General features: G+C 42.0%; 1 protein-coding gene across 2 annotated transcripts; it reads left to right on the plus strand.

Annotated features, from left to right (window-relative positions):
• Positions 1 to 331: 331 nt before the first annotated feature.
• Positions 332 to 14503, plus strand: LOC120773655 (homeotic protein female sterile). 2 transcript variants are annotated; one of them, XM_040102667.1, is made up of 6 exons: positions 332 to 993; positions 4218 to 5265; positions 5366 to 5543; positions 5946 to 12748; positions 12816 to 12920; positions 13015 to 14503. In XM_040102667.1, exons 2-6 carry the CDS (start codon positions 5176 to 5178, stop codon positions 13603 to 13605), a joined length of 7767 nt encoding a protein of 2588 aa, XP_039958601.1. In that variant the 5' UTR covers positions 332 to 993; positions 4218 to 5175; the 3' UTR covers positions 13606 to 14503. The 2 variants fall into 2 exon arrangements, with proteins under 2 accessions (XP_039958601.1, XP_039958602.1); XM_040102668.1 differs by lacking the exon at positions 332 to 993 and adding an exon at positions 1502 to 2163.
• Positions 14504 to 15890: the final 1387 nt, after the last annotated feature.

The following is a 15890-nucleotide window of genomic DNA, read 5'->3' on the forward strand; positions in this document are numbered from 1 at the left end:
TCTGTTAAAATTAAAAACAAAGGTGGAACTTCAACGATTAAAGTTATCGATATGTTGATGCCCTGTTCTCAATTTCAGTAGAAAGTAGTGCACATTTTAATTACATGATTGAATTTGATTTATTTATGTAGAAAAATTATAAAATAAATTGTTGTTGCAATTGAATAATACTCAAAATTACACTAAATTAAACGCATTCCAACTACAAAATTAAGCTAAACCACTGAACACACCCTACGCCGTTGCATTAATAGTCGGCGCAGTATTCTTATTTGAAAGAGCAAAGTAGAGTATGAACAATCTACACGCCATTTTAAGTAATTGTGACAACCCGCAAGAAAGTGTTCTATCCTGTTTGTGACGGTAGACGGTAAAACGCTGTTAAATAATTCTTTAAACAACGCAAAAACGTGTGCAAGTCACAGATTAACATACGGGCTAAGTTAAAAAATAGTTTTTGTGTACTTGCAAAGTGTATGTAACGAATTAAAGTTGTAACAAATTTTCTATCGAGCCGAAAGAAAAGATTCTCATTGGATTCTGCTTCCTCTTCGGTTCAATTTCCCCTCTTACCCAACAGCTCTTCGGCGTTTCAGATACATATGTATGTATATAATTGCTAAGAGAAGTAGCTGAAAAGAAGAAAAATAAAATCAAAAGGGGTGGAAGAATTGGAGCAGGCAGCTAAAAGAAAGAAGTGCGAATCAGAGGAGTAGGCGAGTTCACTGCTTAATAAAAGCAGCGAGCAAAAGCGTTTACGAAAGTAAGGTGCGCGTAAAGGAGACAACGCAAACTTTTCTAGTACTTGGGTGAATTTTTGCACTCAACAGCATTTTCACGGTACGCTTGCATAGTTGACACACACACACGTAGCATATAGTATTAAAATTGCGTGCTCTTGTGTGTGTGTGTGTGCGAAAGGTGCAACGAGATTGAACGGGTGTGAATTGTGTAGGAGAGCAACGAACTCGCGTGCAAGCGTCGAGAGAAAGGGTAAGCAATATATAATGGAATACTAGAAGTGCTTTTTTGTTTTCATTTACGTTTGTTATCTCTTTTTGTTTGTGCGAATGCATTGAGGTAACCGGCACAACACTAAAAGTTTGCTAGCTATAAAACTAGTTAACATCTATAGTATTTATTGTTTGTATTGAAAGATAATGATATTTAGGTAAAGTGTTAATTTTTAATAAGCCAGAACATCAGTACTAACTTTAGTCAGGCCATGTTTTGCTTGTGCAAAAACCATTCAACTATACTCAAGAATACTAAGTGTTGCGAACAACGGGTATCACTATCTAAACGTTATTGAAAAATGATAATTTGTGCAATAACAAAAAATATACCTGGATGTGCAGTAAACATGAAACCAAAAATGGGCGTTGAGTAAAAGTGAATGTTGCATTACATTTGATTCAATTAAAAAGTACACATAAATTTATTAATTGTATTGCCTGGCAATGCTATATATTCTGCAAATTTCGCTTTGACACATCACGTATACAAATACTGTCTGTAGTATCATCAGTTTATTCTCTCCCACGCATCGTTTTTTGCTAAAGCGAGAGCACAGTTTAACTTAAGGTTCCTGTTTGAAAAAGGTTTGTCTTTTCCCGCATAAAGTGTTTGTTAGATAAAGTCAACTATACAGAAATCCTTTGACTATGAACGATTCTTCATTCCGTTGACGTGAATAGCAAATGCAGCGGTAGTAAAACCATTCAACGAGCAAACGAAGCTGAAAAGTAGTTGCAGAAAGACGACAGAAACGAGTGCGAAACGGAAAAAATTTTCGTGTCGGAATCATAAAATTTCTACTGCAAGAAAAGAAAAATATCGCTCTAAATACGCTGAAAATTGTATGAAAAATTGCATTAACAAGCATTTTATAGTTTGTTTATGATTGAGTGTGTGTATTGACGTATAGATTACATGGTAATCTTGTGGAAATTTGTATTATAAAAGTGTCTTCATACAGAAAAAGTCACTGAAAAGAAGAAGCATAAAATTTCAATTCTGGTATAGTGTGGTGGAGCTCCGCCAACAAAAGCAAAAAACGCAATCAAACGGTAGCGGCGACTACATCGATAAAGTGGAAGTATTGAATAAGTGTCGATATAAAACGCCGATGTCGGATGAAATCTTGAAAAAGAAACGCATAAGGTAGAAATAATTTCAAAAATTTCTAAATCGTTGATTAAATCGGTTGTGAAAAGCACTACTTCGTATGAATTGTGGTAGTTGTAATGTGTACGTCGATTTTGATTTTATAGTTGAAAGTAGTCGAAACAAACCAAATAACTGGGGAAGGTGTGGAGGGTAGTGTTGTCCGTTTTCACTGGCACTCGACCTGTATTCGCACAAGTGATATACACTTTCATAGTGTAGATTAAATAAATAACATCAGTATTATTACATCAGAGTGTTAAAAAGTGTTGTACCGAAAAATATATTTAGCACTATAGAAAATACTGCTTGGTAATAAGCTTGGAGAAGTGTTACCAAATCGTTAACCCATACAAACGGTTTTTAAACAGCATTTTTATGCACAAATATATAAGCCTTGTATACAAGAAATCCTTGGGCGTACTAAACTCTTGTATTTTGCAGGGGCATTGATCCTTTGCATACAATACGATATCAAAAGATCTTATGGCCATTATTGCAAGACGCCATCACGTTCTTCATTTTCTTTTCCCATACCTTAATTCGCGTTTTGAATGTGTGCACATCACCTTCTTTGTTTGACTGCACTTGTATGTTTGTGTATGCATAGTTTAATGGTTTTCATGTTTTCTCTTCCCTTTAAACATTTTAATTTTTAGTACACATAAATTTGTGTCTTCATCTTAAACCGCTTCTATGGAACATTTTGAAGTTTAACACTTTCTTATGTTAATAAATTTCCTGTTACAATTCCGGAAGCTTAAATTATTTTATTCAAAGTAGCAGTGTAGAAAAAAATATTGCATTAGGATAACTTGGACTGACAGTACGAGTGCATCACTCGTTTCTTTATAATTCTACACGCCTTTCGCTCGTTGGTTTAGCTGTCAAAATATAGCGACTCGTTTAGGGCTTTATTTGTCTCGCTTACTCTAGCTTGTTGTGTGTTTTGTTCAATCTGTATTATAAAAAATTTCACAATTCTCTTTTTTGACTTAAATCCTTTAAATTGTTTTGCTGTTTATTTTTAATGTTTTAAATATTTTATTTGAATATTACAAAATTTTGAAAGCTAGCAAAAATATATCTGCTAATTGTTACCACATTTTTATTACTTTGGTATCTCTACTTCTTTAATTCATTTATTTTTTGTTAATTGAATATATGCAAGTGTGCCGCAGTTTTGATAAGTGTTGTTAACCTTTTTTTTTTTTGCTGTATTTGCTCTCAGTTTCCACATGCCTTTTTACGCTGATTGATTATCGGCGCTTCTTACCGTATTAAACAAATTTTCCGTACTGGAAGATTATTTCACCTGCCTGCACAACACATACTTATCACCGTTTGTGGGTTCTGCGTATATGTATTCACAACGCATATCCGCCTTTATTTAACGTATGGGTTGTCTGTGGGGCAGCGCACTCTCGTGAATGGTATTCACGGCCAATGCCATGTGAATCTGCATTTTGTTGTGTCTTACTGCCGTACGATCAGTGGGTTAGTTGACGTGCTGTCTACTTCACTAACTTCACGAGACACTGTTGGTGGTGCGCATTTACTATGTGTGAGCAGCTTATCCATTTGTTATATTATTTTTCAATATATCTACTTCTTAACTTGTACTTGTTGTTTTATCCATCTAGATTTTTTCTGTATCCCTACTTTAATAGTTTCCAAATATATTACATAGATTTAATTAAAGTTTCATTTGATCTTATATTAGCATTAAAGATATGGCACAAATATACACTTCCGTAGAGCATTGAACTGCAACTGTCACACCTGTAAAGTAATTATAAATTTTTGTTAAAACAGTTGATCATAATTTTTTGTACTCATTACCCTGAAAGTTGAACCTTTCAAGCTGTTGGTATGTGCTGAAGTCGTGATTTTATGATTTATAACGAGGGATCTAAAATAGATAGCAGCTTTCAATTTTATTTATAATCATTATGTTATAAATAAAATTAAACTACAATTTATAATAAATATGTAATTTTTAAAAAAATTAGTAACTAAGCTAATTTGTTTTTTTTTTTTGTTTTTTTCAGAATTCAAAGAAGACTGAGGATATAGATTTAAAATACCACGAGGATTCCCTTTTTACGAGGAACGAATTTATAAGCGAAACGATAAGTGTCTGAGGCCGGCAGTAGTTTTATTTATCTAGCACATACCACAAAATATAAGTTTTTTCCAGCAACACAGGAGTACACTGTAGTGTGGTAGATAAAACCAGAACGCAGCGGATTTTCCGCCGGTAAAAGTGAACCAGCACTCTTCGTCATTATACGGCGTTGTGGAGTTTAAAAATAAATCTCATTTACATTAAAAACAGCATAAAAAGCGAGAAAATACAAACGAGTGTCTGTTAGGAAAATCTTCGCAGTTCATATACGTTTAACAGGCAAAAATTATATGCTGAAGCTGTATTAATTTCATATCTGGCAAATTGAAGTTGAAAGTGGCCAGAAGTACCAAGTTTAAACATCAGTCTTAAAAACGAAAAATTCGCAGAAATCAAAAAGTCATATTACAAACGCAAAATACAGAAAAACGAGCTATCATTATATAAAAGAAATTCGAGCAATTGATTTGCACACTCTACACAATAATACATTTACAAAAGACCAGCTGGAAAAATCGGCAGTTTACAACAATCACTGAACTACTGTTTTAATATAGGGCAGAGTAGCGAAAGAGCGGTGTATCTTTAATATAAAGAAACGAAACGTGACTTTTTTGTGCAACAATACGTGGTTGCTGCGAAAACGGTAATCTAAGCCGGTCAGAAATATTGTCATCTGTGTAAATCAGATCGTTAGTTTTAACTTTTTCTCTCCGCTAACGTACGGACTAACAGCTGAAAGGCACAGTTACAAACACAACAAACAAATAAACAAACGAATATAAAACACTGCGCACCGAGCTGCAGTACTTGTAAAGTAGAAGTGGTGAAGTGAGTGCGGCGCAAGGGGGAGGTAACGCTAATGAGGATCTACTGGCAGCATGAGTACACTGGGGGGAAGTAGGGGAGAGCGAAATGCCAAGCCCAAGTTCTCAGCACTCGATATAAATCGAATGTACAAAAATAGTCGCGTAAGTTTTGATCTACACAAAACCATCTAAATTATATTTGTTTGAAGTTATAGTTTGTAAAATAATTACAAACTTTCATCACATTTGCTTTGTGTTTTAGGGTGAGCCAGCTGAACCATCTGCACAAAAGAATCAAGTGCCACGTAAACATGGAATGCAAAGTTTGGGCAAAGTGCCGTCCGCAAGGCGTCCACCAGCTAATTTACCATCCCTGAAAGCTGAAATAACAAATTCGCCAAATACGAATAACAATATAATACCATCAACCGGACAAGAAGGTATGTGTTTTGTGATAATTGAAAATATAATAATTTTTCTATAGTGAAAATATTATAGTTCATCAATAGTGAAATCATAATTATTTTTCAATAAAAATGCAAACGAAATGCAAATATAATACTGTACAATAGGCTTAAAGCATAACAGATTTCCTTTAGAATTTCTCTTTTTGGGAGATATTAAATACTTCTGCTTTTAAATATGGATTTTAGCTGAGACTGCATATAAAGGAACAAAGCTTTAATTACAGATATCATATCATATATTTAATAATATAACATTTAAGTCGCAACAGCATTTGTAAAAATTATGAAACTTATCTGCCTTGCCATTTTGCTCTAAGTTACTCGCTTTTATTTATGTATCCATATCTTTGGCAAATTCATCTTCGAACTTTTCAGTCAACTCAACGAGCGGCGGTCAAATAACAGCACACACACCCACAGGCGTAGTAAATAATCAACAGCAGCAACAGCAACAACAATTGAAGAACATTAGCAACAAGTCCGCACTTGGCAATAGTAACAACAATAATAACAGCAACAACAATAACATTAGCAACAGCGTCGGTGGCGTAAAACTTGTTAACAATTCAACAGGTGTAAGCACTGGCGGTAGTGGCGGTCAGCAGCTGCGCAACTCTTCAGTAGCGAATCACGCCAATCAACAACAGCAACGAAACTCGCCAATAACATGGTCTGCTGTGACAACGGGCAACGACATGACCGGCGGTGGCAAGAGCAGCGGTGGTGGGGGCAAATCATCGGTACCGCCACTCTATCAGAGTCCACAGTTTCAATACGAATTTCCAACGTTAGATGGCACAGTTGGCGGCGGCGCCGGTGGTGGTGGTGGTGGCAGCGGCGGCAACGCATCGACCCGAAACAAACAGCACCAGCAACAACAGGAGCATTATCATCACCAACAACACCATCATCAGCATTCGAACCAACAGCAACAACACCACTATCATCAGCAACAACATTCGCAACAAAATCATCACCATCATCAGCAGCACCATCATCATCAGCCACAACAACAAAATCACCATCCACACCAACGAGACTACAACAACCAGCAGCAACATGGAAGTGGCGGCGGCGGCGGTCGGCACGCACACGATCAGCGTTACGATGCTCACAATTACAAAGATGGCAGCGACGGAGACGGTGGCAGCGATTACTCTTATCAACAACATCATCATCATCACCGCGAGCAGCTGCAGCAACAACAACGCGAACTGAACGAAGTGAGTCTGCGTCCACAAAACGATGCGAGCACCTGGTTACAGCAGCAGGAAAAATCAGGCAAGGGCTCAACAGAAGGCCAGTCGAACCAACAGGGCCAGGGCCACCAGGCGCAGAATGCAAATACTGCAGGTGCAGCAGTGCCGTTGCCTATCCTGCAGTTAATGCCCTCGTTTATGCAGCGCGGTGCACCATTGCCGGCAACTGGCAGCGGTGGCGGGGGAGTTTCTAGTAACGGACCACGCTCTCAAACACCCCCAAACTACCAGAACGGCATTGGTGGCAAAGATACGGGTGGTGGCACATTGCGCTCACAACAACGAGCGTCAGGTGGTAATGGTGGTGGGGCGCAGGATTATCGCTCGGGTTCCCCAGCTGTTAGCAGTTTCCGTGCCGCAACTGCAATACCCAAGAGACCACCACAATTGGCCACACCTCCATTAGGTGGTACGCAAACCCCCAACGGTGGTGTTCGGAAGGATAAAGAATTTATCATAGAACCAGAAGTGGTGCAGATGCAACGACCAATTATACGCGAAGAAGATTTGGAACGTCTAAATGCTATAGCCAACGATGATAGTTGGACCAAACAAGATGATATAGATTACACGAAAAAACTGACTTTCTCAGATGATGAATCGCCTGAAGAGCATACGCCATCGCAGGAGCGCGATCGGCCAGCATTCAGTAAGTCGAGCGGAAGCAGTGGCGGTTCACATGACCTACGCAAGAGCTCCAACGCGAGCAGCGTGAATAACAGCTGGCAACGTAGCGGTAGCATTAAGGACCAACGTGACAGTGCCGAACGCGAAAAATCGGCCGATCGCGAGGATACGCGTCAGCAAAATGGACATCGTAGCAGCGCAGCGGGCAGTATTGCCCTGGATGCGGCCGTGTACGAACGTGTAAAGCAACGTAAAGAGGAGGAGGAACGACGCGAAAAAGAGCGACGTGAAGCGGCTGCCCGCAAATTACAAGAACTCGAAATGAAGATTTATAATAAAAAGGCAGCGAGCGCAGCAGCTGCTGGAGGAGTTGTTGGCTCAACAACTGTGGGCTCTGGTGGGGACGCAGTAGAATTACCGACTCCGCCACCATCCATCGGCGGTGGAAGTGAGGAGGAATTCAATATGCGTCGCAGTGGTGGTAGCAGGGATTACGAACGAGGCAACACACGTGCCGGCTATGATACACGTGATGTGCGTGGAGGCGGCGACTATGTGCGAGGTGAACGTGGTGTTGGCACTGGCAGTGGCGTGGGCACACAAGGTGTTGGCGCTGGTGGAAAACCTATATTTTCTGCACAATTCCAATCTAATTTGCCGCCACGCTTCCAGAAACAGCAGCAAATGCAAGCGCAGCTAGGCGGTCCACCGATTAGCGCTGGCGCATTAAGTGGCAATGGCAAAACGTCCGGTCCGTTGGCTAGTAATTTAGATAAAGCGGGCTCGACTGCTTCCGCCTATGAGCCTGGAGCAGTCCGTTATATGCAAAAGGGAAGTAATGGCGGTGCAGGACCGTTGCAACGTGGTGGACGTGGCGATTATCGCGACAATTATACACGCGGCGGTGGGGGCTATGGGCGTATACGTAATGACAGTGAACGCGACGATGAACCACGCTATCATGGTGGACGTGGAGGACGAGGCGGAGATGATTATATGCGTGGCAATGGTATGTCACAAAATCAGTTGTCACGCAGCATATCGGATACTTCTCAACGTAAAACTAGTGTCTCGTCTAACGACGAGTCTAGCAAGTATGGCGGAAACAGCAGTTTGAATGATTCAAAGGAGTTTGGCAGCGGCGCACTTGTGTCGTCTTGGGCTGAGGAGACAGATGCCGAGTTGAAGCGCCAACGCGAGGAGAGTTTCTCTTCAACGCATAGTCAAGAGTCACTACCCATAAAAATACTGCAACGACCACATACACAGAAGAGTGTGTCGGAGGAGGAAACTTCACCACCTCAGCAGCAACTGCTGCAACAACATACACACTCCCAACAACAGCAATTGCAATCTCAACAGCAGCTAACGCACCAACAACAACTGCATCAACATCAAGCACCGCATCGGCGCAGCGAAAGTGAACAAACAACGCTTTTTGCACCTACTCAAATTTTACGCCGCTCCGAGTCGTCGAGTGATGAGAAACCCAAACAGCCACATCAAACAGGCAGTGGAGACGTAGTCGCAGCAAGTAAAATTAGCGAAGAGAAGAGCGCAACGTTAACAAAGCCGACAGCAGACGTGGAATCTCAACAAAAGAAGCGTAAAGAAAGTGAGAGTAGCAATTCCGCTGCTCCAATCCATTCAGGAGCTAGGAAGGAATCCTTATCGACTGATGATAGCAAGTTGCTGGTTGATGAAAACCGTTCGGCAACATCTTTAACAGCAGTAAGTCAACCGCAGCGTGAGCCGAAAAGACCTAGTCCACGCGGTGGCGCTGTTGGCGGAGGTCGTGATCGTGATCGAGATCGTGACAGAGACCGGGAGCGGGGCCCTCATTCACGCGCTTATCCTGGCTGCCGTGGCGTCCGCGATTGGAATCCTCGTGCTACACGTGGTGGACGTTACTATGGTCCCAATGAACCGCGGTTACCCAGCGAATCAGAACATTCGGAGGATGTCGATGAAGAGGCGTATGGCGGAGGTGGACGACGTGGTGATCGCCAAAGTCCTAAAGTCCCACGAAAAGATCACGGTGGTCACCGCAGCGGCGGCGAAGAACGTAACTCTAAGGAGGGTTTCGCTCCACGTGGTGAACCATCACGTCGTGGTCGTGGAGGTGGTGCGAATATTGGTGATCGCGTCGATCGGGGTGAGCGTGGCGATCGCGGTGATCGTGGGACTTCTTCGTCTTATAGACGTAATGATGGTGGTGGTAGGAGTCAAGGACGACATTATGGCCGACAGCCCTACGATGAACATCATAAAGATCATAAGCGCAGCTCAGAGTCGGAAACAACAGGTGGTGGTAGTGATGTTGATAAAACTAAACAAAACCAATTAGCACTTAGCGCAGGACTTTCTAAAGTTAAGGACTCCAATGTGACTACGACAACATCTGCAGATGAAAAGACGCGCATACAGTCTGGCGGTAAGCAACAGACTCCTCCACAAAGCGCAGCAAACACTCAACAAAGCAAGAAGGCCGGTTCAGTTGGCGAGCCAGAAAAAAAGGGTGCTCCCACCACTCAACCAAAACAGTTTGGTAGTAACAGCGGAGGTGGGACGCAAGCTCGCAAAGAGAGTACATCGAGCACTAAAACTGATGAGATCGCCGAACGCGATCGTAAATCCGCTTCCAAAGAAAAGGATTTACCCAGTGGCGCGGTGCAACAGACGCAACAGCAGCGCAGCAATAGTTCGGCACAATTGCCCGCAGCGCAACGTAGCAGCTCCAGTGTTGGTGCAAAGAAACAAGATTTACCTATGGCCTCATTGCCCACCTCGCAATCGGCATCCGCTATTGGCCCTAACAAAATCAACCAGCAATCGCAACAACAAACGGTGACGAAACCTCCACCCGGACTAGGGGGCGTCAACAGCGGGGGCAACTTCAAGCCTACAAACAGTGCTTCGCTGCCAAATCAGAGTGTTGCTTCGCAACAGCAACAACAACAACAAAAACAAAACGTCGAACTACAGAAGAGTAAATCAGATACAAACACCATTACAACGAGTGTGGGACGTCAACAGCCACCCGCACAGCATCGGACTTCCATCAGCGAGATGGACAAAGCAAAATTGGCAGCCGGCGCGAGTGAGAAACAGAATGCGGTTGTCAGCGGGGGCAGCACCCTATTACTAGATGGTGCACCCGTCAATACGATTATCTTTGAGAATACCAACTACAAACAACAAGCGCAAGCAGCGCAGCTTAAACGCTCCTCGGAGTCTTTGAGCTCAGCCGTTAGCAGTGGTGTTAGTGTCTCCGCTGTTGAGACGCTAAGCACGGCGCTTTCGCAGATGTCTTTCACCAAAGGGAACGATTCGACACTGCCTGGCGGCGGCGTTGTGGTATCCGCTGCGGGAGACTACGACAAAGACATGAAGTTGGGCTTCACTTTTGGTGACGCCACTGAAACATACGTCTCGGCGGTGCCTAACAAGTCGCCAAATGATAACGAATCCAAAGTTGTTAGTGTGGTTGCGCAACAGGTAGCTGTCACCGCTGTCGGACAACAACAACATCAGCAGGTGCACCAACAACAGCAACAAGCTCAGAATATTATTTCAACTGCGGATTTGAATATGAAAATTGCGAGTGTGAAGAAGGTATGGGAGAGTGTAGCGCCTATGACATCTGAGGCGAGTTCGTCAGCGTTACAGCATCAACAAGTAGCACACCAACAGCAGGCACAGCAACAAGTCCAACAACAGTTGCAGCATCAACAGCAGCAACAACAACAACAGCAACAAGCTCAACAGCAATTAGAGGTGGTTGATCCAAGTGGACATATGTCGGCGGCTGCTTCATTTGTAGCAGCTGTTGCAGCATCGCAACAGCAACATCAGCAGCAGCATATGCCACATTATGCCGTCGCTGCTGTTCCCCTGCACCAACATCAACATCAACACCACTCCCTGTCCTCGCCGGGTCCAGTGCCAAGCGGCTACGGCAGTCATGGCTCACCCTTCGACGTCGCCACACCACTCGATCAGCAGTTCGCACAGAGCGGCAGTATTGTGGTGGGCGGGGCCGATGATCCGACTAGTGTTGTTGGCTATCCCAGTCCACAGCAGACCCAACAACAGCAGGTGCAGTCTGCTGCCGCTGCACAACAACAACAACAGGTGCTAAAACACCCAGATGTTGTGAAACAGCAGCAGCAGGCGTCTGCTGCCGCAAAACAATTGCAACAGCATCATGGCTCTTCGATGGGTATGTCACCACCTCCTAATATGCAACAACAACAGCAGCAACAACAACAACAACAACAGGCACAGCATCAACAATCAGCGGCTGCGCAACAGCAACAATTGCACGCAGCACCGCCCTCCTTCTACCAAGCATCACCACAATTCACCGGCATACCCAGTCCCCCAACTGTCGTGTTCAATTCGTCGCAAATGGCACCACCACCCTCACAGGCTGGCCTCTACGCACCATTCCATTCACTCGATCATTCGAGCCGTTCACAATTCTCAGCCGCCGCAGCGGCACACAGTTTCCCCGGTCACTATAGCGCAGCGGCAGCGGCCGCCGGTGGACCCTTTAATGCATATACAATGCAAACGCCACCCAATATGGCTGCTGCACCCACCCCCGAAATGTATTCCAGTCTAACGTCACAGTTTCGCATGGGCGGAGGTCCATCACCTTTCGGTAATCCAAATTCTCAACAGCTAAGCAATCCCAATGCACAAGCAGTGACGATAATTTCCTCTAATTCCAATTCGATGATGTCATCGGTGGGTTCGGTGAAGCCACCACCATCATCGCAACAACTCGGCACGATCGGTTCGAAAGGCGGCGGCGGTGGTGGTCCTTATGCAGCGCAACAATATATGAATCTGTATCCGGGTCCACCACCACAGCATCCACAAGGGGGTCCACCTGGGCCACCTGGCGCACATCAATTGCAATCGAATAGTTACTACTCGAATTCGGCTAGTGGACCGAACGGACCGGCATTCTACGGCGGTCCACCGCCGCCACAAGGCGCAGGCGCCGGTGCGCAAAACTTTGGTCTAGCAGCTGCAGCTGCAGCTGCGGCTGGTCTATATGGCGGACATCAAGGCGGACCGCCCGGTTCGAATGGACCACAAGGCCCACCTGGTCCACAGTCGCAACATACAATGGGCAACTTTAATACACCATTTATGAATTCACAGTTACTGACGGCCGCGAGTATTAATCAATTTCGCGCAGGACCAACGCCTCAGCAGCACGCAGCTGCCGCGGCCGCATATATGAAATCTGGACAAGGACAAAGTCATCTGCAGGACTCGGTATGTAATAGAATAACCTTATAATTTAAGATTTTTTTATCAAAACTTTTTTTTAATAAATTTTTAGATGGGACGCCAACTTAAAAGCCCACTCGGAGCTGACGTCAGTTTAAGCTTGGCCAAACAGGTGCAATCTCAACCCAGTCCACCACACCACAAGAACTATGGCAGCGTAAGTGAAAATTAATTGAAATATAACATGCTGCTCTCATTCTCACTATCGAAATACTAACATGAACTTTCAATATTCGCCCTTTTTTACACAGTGGGATCTGCAAAATCAAGTAATGCAACAACAAGCACAGCAACAATCTCAATCACAACAGCAACAAGCCGCGCAGCAACGTGCTGGCGGTGTCGGTGGTGTAGGTGGCGGTGGTAACGTACAGAATATGCCACCTGGTAGTCGTGGTGGTGGTCCACCAGGTGTTCAAGGCGGTCCTGGCGGCGGTGGTGTTGGCGGACAAGGTGGTCAAGGACGTTATCCCACTCCAATACAGCGCCCTAACAATTATCCACAACATCCACAAGGTGGCCCACAGTCACAGCAACAACAGCAGCAGCAACAACAACAGCAGCAATCACAAGCAGGCCAAAGACCAAATAACATGCGGCAAGGACCTGGTGGTGGGCCACCCGGTAGTGGTGGTGGTAATGGACCACAAGGTGGTGTTGGTGGCCCTGGCGGTCACAATAATGGCAATGTAGGCGGTGGTCCCAACGGTGGTGGCGGTCAAGGTTGTGGCCCTGGAGGTCCAAACAATGGTGGTGGAGCTGGCGGCCCCAACGGCGGTGGACAAATGAATAAACCCTACTATGCGAACAATGCAGGTGGCGGTGGAAGTCGAGGTAATTGAATGAGCCAAGCGACCACACCAACATATACACATACACATGCCAACCAGTAATCCAAGACAGTAAGAGCAAACATATAAATACATATATAAATGAATAAATGGAAAGCTCACAATGCGTACTAAGAAATTTAATAATTCTTACAAAATGTAGCACAAACGTGAAGTTTGTGGTAAGTGTGAGAAATACGCAATTAAAATTAAATATGGAAATATGAGAATTACGTAAACAATGGTAAAAAATACGAAAATTGCAGAATGCAATAAAACAATGATAAACAGAAATAAAAGTAATTATTATAATTGTTTCAGTAGCGAAAATGCGCAGATGTGCAACAAATAGTAATTATAATGAAAACAAAAATAAAGTTGAAAAAATTGTACACAAACTTTAGTGCATTTGGCATAAGCGAAAATGCGTTTTGTAACGGTAAATGTTGAAAAGTGCCGCAAAATAACGGCACAATGTGACTTTAAACTTTGATAAATACAGAGAAGAGTGTGTTCAGTGTTAATGCATTAACTGCAAATGAAATTTCCTAACGGTAAACCATAGAAAATTTACTGTTATAAGCGCAAGAAAACTAGTTTTCTTTTCGTATATGGACACATGTGCAATTGTTTTGTGTGCAGAAAAAATAAACAAAGTTGCAACATAAAATTGTAACACTTACGTATCCTTAATATTCCCCAAAAAACTCTGCTTCAATGTTTGGTGAAAGAGAGCAACAAAAAAAGAAGAAAAAAAACTTTTAAAAACAACAAGAATATTAAAAAACTATTTAATAAATCAATGCAAAAATGGAATGTACTAAATGTGCACGTTTTCAAGTGGTGTGTAAGACGTAGAAACCGGGTCGAAAAGTATAATGAGCTGGAAATGAAAAATTAAAAATGCAAAAATGTAATGAATAATGAAAAAATGAATAGAAAAGTTTAAAAATCTGGAACTATGAAACGCGCAAATCAAGAAAAGTGTAGGTGAAAGAAAGTAAGTGACAGGAGCATGGCAGCAGTTAGGCAGCAACTTTAGTGGCTACTAGCCCATTTATGGTCCTACTCATTAGGTACATACGCAGTACAGTGGCAGCGTGTGTCTGTGAATTTGTATGCACAAATATTTGTTAAGAGTTAAATGCTTTTGATAGTGAAATACTTTGAATTAGCTTTGACATAAAATAAAGTAAAAAATAAACAAAGTTGCTACAGTTCTCTTATTTTTTTTTTTTCAAATATGTGTCGCTACTGCTAAGACGATTTAGATGAATATTTGAAGTAACTTATGTCCTACATTTTTGGAACTTTAATTATTTGCACGTGGAATTTTGTAATTGTGTTATAAAAATATACGAAATGCTACAATTTTCATATAAAAAGGTAATATTTCACCAAAAGAGCATAGTTATGTTTAACAAATGTAGAATTTTGTCACAATTCACTATTTCTACACACAAACGCGCCACGCTGCATCGCACGCATATTATATACATATATACCTAAATGTGTAATAATATGTATATGCTATATAAAAAATATATAATACTAAAAATTAACTTTGAAACAAAAATTAGTAATAACAAGCAAATTAAAATTGCTTTCTATGCAATTTAATTGTTTTAAAATTGTATGGTTTCCTTAGCGCGCTTATAAGCGTCCGAACGATTACAATTTATTTGCACTGTAGCAAAGAATAGTGCATTTATGTATAACCAGTTTTACGTCTACCGTCACAACAACTGTTTGGACACATACATACATATATACATACATTTACTTGAATAAATGCATAAATAAATTAATAAATATTTATACTTACAAATAAATAAATAAAAAATGTAAAACAACTCGGCTAAAACACACTGATGTACTATTATATATTGGAGGGGCATGCGGCAATGATGTTCTAATAGAGAAAGTTCGTTAAGCGGATTTAATAAGCTAAGCAAGTGCGATTTCTGAAGAATTGTAAGAAAAAAATGTCTTCGGAGAATGGTTACAGCAATTTAGTAAGCGCAACCGTTATCTCTTATACAAGCTATGCAGTGATTGTTGGCGCTTTGTGCGAAATAAATCGCCAACTTTTGTAGTTAAAAAAAAACTTACGCTTTATTTTTATTTATTAATGTTTTTTGTGCACGTCGAAACTGTTTGTATGTCGTATAGCCAACAGTTTTTGAATCGTTGAACATAAGAAAAACACATTCGTGAGAAGTATTTGAAAAAATTGAATACAATTACATATTGCTTCACATTGTCAAATACAATTTTTTTGTAGAAAAATTATCTGT

This window comes from Bactrocera tryoni, chromosome 4 (assembly GCF_016617805.1).
Source record: "Bactrocera tryoni isolate S06 chromosome 4, CSIRO_BtryS06_freeze2, whole genome shotgun sequence".
Lineage (NCBI taxonomy): Eukaryota > Metazoa > Arthropoda > Insecta > Diptera > Tephritidae > Bactrocera > Bactrocera tryoni.